At 39.9% G+C, this 8155-nt stretch overlaps 1 protein-coding gene across 1 annotated transcript in view; it reads right to left on the bottom strand.

Annotated features, from left to right (window-relative positions):
- SLC44A1 (solute carrier family 44 member 1) overlaps nucleotides 1–8155 on the bottom strand; it is a 201718-nt gene continuing 193563 nt past the window's right edge. Inside the window, exon 16 of the mRNA XM_042912468.1 lies at nucleotides 1–837. Coding sequence (XP_042768402.1) covers nucleotides 823–837 — 15 coding nt within the window. The 3' untranslated portion in view covers nucleotides 1–822. The remainder of the gene's footprint in view (nucleotides 838–8155) is intronic.

Raw genomic sequence — 8155 nt, 5'->3', positions numbered from 1 at the left:
GAGGCAGAGAGAGAGAGGGAGAGAATCTCAAGCAGGCTCCAAGCTATCAGCACAGAGCTCCACGCAGAGCTCGAAGTCACCAACTGTGACATGACCTGAGCCAAAATCAAGAGTTGGACGCTTAAACTACTGAACCCCCCAGGTGTTGTCCCCACCCCCCACCACCTCTATTTATAAGAGGAATACCAGTGATGATATGATGGGCTAATCATCCCTGCAGTAGTGATAGGCAAAGCAATGTGTTAAAGTGAAGAGCCTTTTAGATTTGAGCCCCGATTCTGCCAACTGTGTGATCTTACACATAGTGCACAACCTCTCTGAGCCTCTTCTTCCTCGTGGGCAAAACAGAGATGGTAGGTGCAACCTTATAGGATTTTTGTGAAGATTAAATGTTTTAAAGCATCCAGCTTAATGATTGGCATGAAACAGGCATTCAATAAATAGTTAGGAACCCACGCTGGCTCTATAAATAGCCTGAATGAAGAGAATTCCATTGTGGATCCAGCCTTCAGGCCAGCAGTGCACTGGAGAGAGAAGCAGCAGAGGTCACACAAACATACATGAGGCCAGATAAGAAGGCAACACTAAATTTGAAGACATTGCTTCAAGACAGATTTGTATCAAATACTTCTGATGAATCATTTATTAGGCAGCCCCACTGTACCAAATCCACTTTGCTGTTGGTTCGGGAACATGGTCGCACACTTCCATTGAGGTAATAAGATCCTGCTCTTCATCCACAGAGTCTCAACAGCTGGTGAGTGGGAGATCCTCGTGTAAACAGCCTCTTCTGAATTCATTCTTCCGGGCTCATGGGACCAGTCACCTTCGCTTCAGCTGCAAAATAAAACATCAAGAAAATGAATGCTTCTCTCCTAGGGGAACAGGACACAATGAGAATCAATCAATAACAAGAAATAGCATGGGATCATCTGTAGAGAAGACACTGTGAAATGTAAGAAGGCTAAATACACACACACACACACACACACACACACACACACGCACAAGCACGTAGATTAACAAATAAGAAAGGTGTCTGAGAGCCTGGGTTCAAATCTTGATTTTATACCCTTATCAGCTATATATTTATGATCAAGCTATTTGATTCCCATGCCTACACTTCCCCACGTACAAAATGAAGACAGTCACGGTATGTTCCTTTACGGCTGTTGTGAGGATTAAATGCATTAATAAATACAAAGTGCTCAGAACAGTGCCTGACCTGATAATGAACATCCGGTTAGTACCCACCAATGCTGATATCAGCATTATTCTTTGAGAAGGATGTTTTCAGAATAGCTGAACCACAGAATCAAAAAAAAAAAAAAAAAAAAAAAACCACATAATGAATCAAATTCGAAAGTAATCTGAAAAATCTGAATCTGTGGTTTTCTCAAGGACTCAAACCTGAAATTCAAATGAGGCTTTAGATTTTTCACTCCCATGACTCAGCAGTAGGACAGGTCAAACCAGGATAATGGGTGTTCCCATAGTTCAGTTCAATTCAGGAAACAATGACTGAGTAAATGTACCAAACTTGACAACTATACCGTGGTTTTATAAAAGGATATCCTTATTCTTAGGAAATACACAAGGAAGTCATTAGGACTAAAAGGCCATGATATATGTGAATAATTCTCACATGGCTCAAAAATATTGGGTATATCTATAGATAGATAGATACACACACACACACACACACACACACACATAGAGATGTATAACAATAGGTGTAACAAGAGTCTATAGTGCCCTATGTACTATTCTTATCCTTGCAGCTTTTCTATAAGCTTGAAATGTTTTCCAAATAAAAAGCTTTTTAAAACCCATTAGGATGGGTTAAAAATAGAAAAGAAACGTTAACTCCAGCTCTACTATCAAACAAGCACAGGTCTACCGAAAGGACAAGCAGAGGTGATAAGATACAGTCCTGACAAGACACCAGAAGAGCTTGGACTTGAATAAGGGGACATGAAGTAGTTCTAATATTCAAATGTTCAGGAAAGTCAGGCTAGGACCCCCCTGATACATGTCTCCCCAGTAAGCTCTGCTTATCCCCAGGTGCCTAAAACAGGTTGTATATGGCACTAAGAATACAATTGATGGCCAACAGACACATGAAAAGATGCTCAACATCACTCATCATCAGGGAAATACAAATCAAAACCACAATGAGATACCACCTCACACTGGTCAGAGTGGCTAAAATTAACAACTCAGGAAATGACAGATGCTGGAGAGGATTTGGAGAAACGGGAACCCTCTGGCACTGTTGGTGGGAATGCAAATTGGTGCAGCCACTCTGGAAAACAGTGTGGAGGTTCCTCAAAATATTAAAAGTAGAATTGCCCTATGACCCAGCAGTAGCACTACTAGGAATTTATCCAAAGGATACAGGGGTGTTGATTCATAGGGGCACATGTACCCCAATGTTTATAGCAGTGCTTTCAACAATAGCCAAATTCTGGAAAGAGCCCAAATGTCCATCAACTGATGAATGGATAAAGAAGATGTGGTTTATATATACAATGAAATACTACTTGTCAATGAGAAAGAATGAAATCCTGCCATTTGCAACAATGTAGATGGAACTGGAGGGTATTATGCTAAGTGAAATAAGTCATTCAGAAAAAGACACATATCATGTTTTCACTCATATGTGGAACTTGAGAAACTTAACAAAAGACCACGGGGGAAGGGAAGGGGAAAAAATAGTTTCCAACAGAGAGAGAGGGAAGGCGGGGGAGAAGGGAGAATGGGAGATGGGCACTGAGGAGGGCACTTGTTGGGATGAGCACTGGGTGTTGTATGTAAGTGATGAGTCGGGGGAATCTACCCCAAAAACCAAGATCACACTGTATACACTGTATGCTAACTAACTTGACAATAAATTATATTAAATAAATAAATAAATAAATAAATAAATAAAGTAAAATAAACTGGGGGGGTGGGGGGAAGAATACCATTGCTTGAAACCCTTGCCCTCCTTGCCCTGAGTTTCGTTTTAGAGCTTTGGTCTTGAGACTTTTGTCTCACACGCCAGTTACTGCCTTTTTGCTGATCCCCTGTCGCAGATTCCTCCTCATCTGCAACCCATTTTGCACTGTTGGCTGAATAAATCCTTAAGTCAATCCTCTCACTACCTCAAGTCCCTCACTCAAGAAATTACAATGCTTTCCTATTTTCCACAACACCTTTTCTAAACTTTGCTGTCTCATCAGTTCCATGTTTTATGATTTTACATATTTTCATTTGCAGTTTCAACTTTCATGATTTTTTTTTCTTGTGATTGAAAATAACAGAGCCTATTAGTCTGACATTTGATAGTGGTTGATGTTTAGTTACGGTCTTGTGGTCTGAATACTTGGCTCAGGCCAGTCGTAATTTGTCTGAGATTGAGTTCTTTCTTCCTATTTTTTAAATTTAAATTTACTTTTTAATTTTAGAATAGTTTCAGGTTGGGGTGCCTGGGTGGCTCAGTCGCTAAAGCATCTGACTCTTGACTTCTGACTCATATTTTTCCCACCAGGAGTGGGTAATTTCTCTCTCTTAGGGAAGAGAAATAATACCCCTTTATAGAAGAGTTTCTTAGATGGCAACTGAACTTACATACAGTATCCTTTAGAATCCTACTATCAAATAGTATCCTATTAGCAAAGGGTTAATAGTTACAAAGACTTCAGAAAATAAACATATTTAACAGCAACTCTTTCCAAATGAAATGCTTGGCACAAAATTTTAAACAGCCAACATAGGATTTTTACCAGTTCTATTTTTAAAAATTTTTGATGTTTCCTTATCTGTTTGAAAACCCAGTATAAAAGTAAAGTGAATTTTTAAAAAAGAAAAATTCGCTCATAATTTCCCCATTGTAGCATACCTATTTCAGGTTTATGACTTCCCTTTTGTCTTCGGCCAACCCTGTGTTCTTTTCACCTCACATTATATTATAAACATTTCCTACGTCCCTGATATTCATGTATATTTTTAAAGGTTACATAATAGTGTATAAACATTTCCCTAATGTGCTTTATGAGGGCAAAGGCTTTTGTCTGTTTTCACCACTGTACCCTCAGCATTCAAAACAGTGCTGGCAAAAAGGAGGCACTAGGTACATACTTGTTGAAAAAAAGGGAATTTAGATGGTTTCAAATTTTACTCTCATTTTCATTTTTATCATCCTACTTTCTTCTGACTTAGCTTTTTCTCACTCTATCTCCTTGAAATAAAAACAGTTGATCGTGATTATTATCTCTTTTTATGTAGAAAACATTTATTTTTTTAAATTTTTTTATTAAAATTTTTCTTTTTAACGTTTATTTACTTTTGAGACAGAGAGAGACAGAGGATGAATGGGGGAGGGTCAGAGAGAGAGAGGGAGACACAGAATCTGAAACAGGCTCCAGGCTCTGAGCTGTCAGCACAGAGCCCGACGCGGGGCCTGAACTCACGAGCCGTGAGATCATGACCTGAGCCGAAGTCGGACGCTTAACCAACTGAGCCACCCAGGCGCCCCTGTAGAAAACATTTAGAGTGGTTAACAGTCTTTGATTATGATCTGGTATAATTGGTATGATTCCATGTAAATCCCTTGCATATCTGAAATGTCTTTATTCTACCCTCACATTTATTTCAGTTTGTATAGGTAGAGAATTCTACAATGGAAACCATTCTCCTTCAGAACTGTGAAAGTATCCTTCCATTTTTTTGTAGTTCCCAGTGCTGTGTTGAGAAAGCCATTGCCATTCTGATTCTTGATCTTTTTTTTATGTATAACATTTCTCCCCTCCCCCTTCTCCCTTTCTCTCCCTCCCACTGACCCCTGCCCTCCAACCTCTCTGGAGTGCCTATAATTTGAATGTTGAATCCCCTGGAATGAATGTCTAATTTTATCTTTTCCACATTGTTTTTGCCCTACTTTCTGAGAGATGTCCTCAAATTCATCTTCTAACTCTTCTACTGAATTTTACATTTTTGTTCTGTTGTTAATTTTCAAGAGCTGTTTTTCCCCTGAAACTTCCTCTTTTAAATTTTTTTTTTTAACGTTTTATTTATTTTTGAGACAGGGAGAGACAGAGCATGAACAGGGGAGGGTCAGAGAGAGGGAGACACAGAATCTGGAACAGGCTCCAGGCTCTGTGCTGTCAGCACAGAGCCCGATGCGGGGCTCGAACCCACGGACCGCAAGATCATGACCTGAGCCGAAGTCGGCCGCTTAACTGACTGAGCCACCCAGGCGCCCCGAAACTTCCTCTTTTAAATAACAAGCTATTTTCACTATATACTCTTTTCCATTTCTATCTGAATTTAGTACTTTTTAAGATGTATTCTTCTACTTTACAGTCTGTTTCCTGCAAATCATTTTGTTGTTTTGTCTTGTTCTTGGTCTCTCTCTTACCATAGAGATTTGCCTCAAGGGTCTGGTAATTCATATTTAAGAAAGACGAAAACTAGTTGCAGTTTTTCATTTGTGGAAAGATTTTGTCACTGACGTGCTTCACTAACGGTGATCTGGCTGAGTCTTTTATTTTATTTTATTTAGGTTATTTATTCATTTTGAAAGAGAGAGAGAGAAAAAGAGCATGGGCACATGACCAGGGGAAGAGCAGAGAGAGAGGGAGAGACAGAATCCCCAGCAGGCTCTGCACTGTCAGTGCTTGAACTCACAAACCATGAGATCATGGCCTGAGCAGAAATCAGATGTCAGGTGCTTACCTGACTGAGCCACGCAGGCGCCGCAGGTGGAATCCTTGAGTTGGAGAAGTCGTGTCAGCTTATTTAGGTGTTTTCCCTTGGCCTAGTCAGGTTCCGCAGAGAATGATTTTCTAATTTCCTGCTTAGTCGGTGAAGGCCCATTTGCTTGAATTTTGGGAGCCATGAGGGGGGAGAAGGCCTCAGGTCCTCTCTTTCAGTATTCAGACTTCCATTTAATCCCCCTGATTTAAGTATGGTAGCTCTACTTGTGATATCCCCCTAAATTCTATTTTACCCTCTTTAAAGAATAGCCCTCTAGCTGTCTGCTAGGAACAAGAAGGGGCAGTTGTCTAACTTCACATAATAGAGAATAGCGCCTGGAAAACTTTATTTTTTAATATACTTTTTTGAAGTTTATTTACTTTGAGAGAGAGAGAGAGGAAGGGGCAGAGAGAGATGGAGAGAGAGAATCCCAAGCAGGCTCTGCCATGTCAGTGCAGAGCCCAACGCAGAGCTCAAACCTACAACCCTGAGATCATGACCTGAGCCAAAATCAAGAGTCAGGTGCTTAACCACCCAGGTGCCCCTTTCAATATACATTAAAATTTTGTAATTATAACATAATATAGTAAAGTACACAAGTGTTTTTTTAATATAAAAATCTTAAGCATAATGACATTTTTATATGTGTCTGTATCCATGGAACATCATCCAGACTGACATATAGAATATTTCCAGCACCCAAGAAGACTCCCTCATGCACCCTCCCAGTCAGAGCACTCTCCAAGTAACCATTATTCTGTTCTTTTTTACCATAGATGACTTTTGCTTGTTCTTATATATATATTAATGTTTGTTCATTTTTGAGACACAGAGAGAGACAGAGTGTGAGCAGGGGAGGGGCAAAGAGAGAGGGAGACACAGAATCCAAAGCAGGCTCCAGGCTCCAAGCTGTCAGCACAGAGTCTGATGCAGGGCTTGAACCCACAAACCACGTGTTCATGACCTGAACCAAAGCTGGACACTTAACTGACTGAGCCATTCAGGCACCCTGACTTTTGCCTGTTCTTAAGCTTGATTTCAATGAAATCACATTGTACGTACTCTTTTGTGTATAGCTTTCTTTTTTTTTTTTTTTTTTTTAATTTTTTTTAACATTTTATTTATTTTTGAGACAGAGAGAGACAGAGCATGAACGGGGGAGGGGCAGAGAGAGAGGGAGACACAGAATCGGAAGCAGGCTCCAGGCTCTGAGCCATCAGCCCAGAGCCTGACGCGGGGCTCGAACTCACGGACCGCGAGATCGTGACCTGAGCCTAAGTTGGCCGCTTAACCAACTGAGCCACCCAGGCGCCCCTTGTGTATAGCTTTCTACTCAACATTGTATCTGTGTGATTTGTTCACGTTGTTTCAAGTTAGCTGCAGCTCACTCTTTTTCATTTTTGTGTAGTATGCTATTGTTTAAATATACCACAATTTACTAATCCATTCAACTATTGTGGACACTTGAATTATTTCTAGCTTTTATTACTTTTTTAAATTGAAGTATAGTTGACAGAGTTTTTTCCAGTTTTGGCTCTTACAAATAATCCATCCATGAAGATTTAAACATATCGTATGCATGCACTTCCATTGGGTACATACACAGGTATGAACTTGCTGGATCTTAGGACATTGTATTTTGCTTTTAATAATATCACCAAATAAGCTTCCAATGTGCTTGCACCAATTTATTTTCTCATTAGCTGTGAATGAGAGTTCCAGTTGCTCCACAACCTAGCCAACACTTTAAATTGTAGCCATTTTGGTGGGTGGGTTCTAGTTTCACACTGTGATTTTAATTTGCATGCCCAGATAACTGAAGATGTTAAGCACCATTTTATGTGCTCACTGGGCATTAAGTGTCCTCTTTTGGAAAGTGCCTGTTCAAGCCTTTTATCCATTTGGGTTGTCTTTTTCTTATTCATTTGCAGAAGTTCTTTATAAATTTTGGATAGGAACCCTTTATCAAATGTGTTTTGAAAATATAACTTTTCTAGTCTATGGCTTGTCTTTTCTCTATCTCCTTTTTTAAGTTTATGTATTTATTTTGAGAGAGAGAGACCTCTTGTGCGATTGGGGTAGGGTCAGAGAGAGAGACAATCCCTAGCAGGCTCTGCACTGTCAGCACAGAGCCCAACGTGAGGCTCAAACTCATGAACTGTGAGATCATGACCTGAACTGAAATCAAGAGTTGGATGCTTAACTGACTGAGCCACCCAGGTGCCCCTTCTTTAATGGTGTCTTTTGATGAACAGAAGCTCTTAATTTTATTTTGGCAAATGTAGGGCTCAATTTTAAGCAAGTTCAAAGGGAAAAATTTTATTCAAAAACTCAGGGTTGTCTTTCTGCGTTCACTGTAATGCAGTGTAATAAAACTTGTGCTGAGCAGAAAGCCATCTTTGTTCCAAAGTTCAGG

Source organism: Panthera leo, chromosome D4, assembly GCF_018350215.1.
Source record: "Panthera leo isolate Ple1 chromosome D4, P.leo_Ple1_pat1.1, whole genome shotgun sequence".
In the NCBI taxonomy this organism is placed as follows: Eukaryota; Metazoa; Chordata; class Mammalia; order Carnivora; family Felidae; genus Panthera; species Panthera leo.
This window is presented reverse-complemented; position numbering and strand designations above follow the sequence as displayed.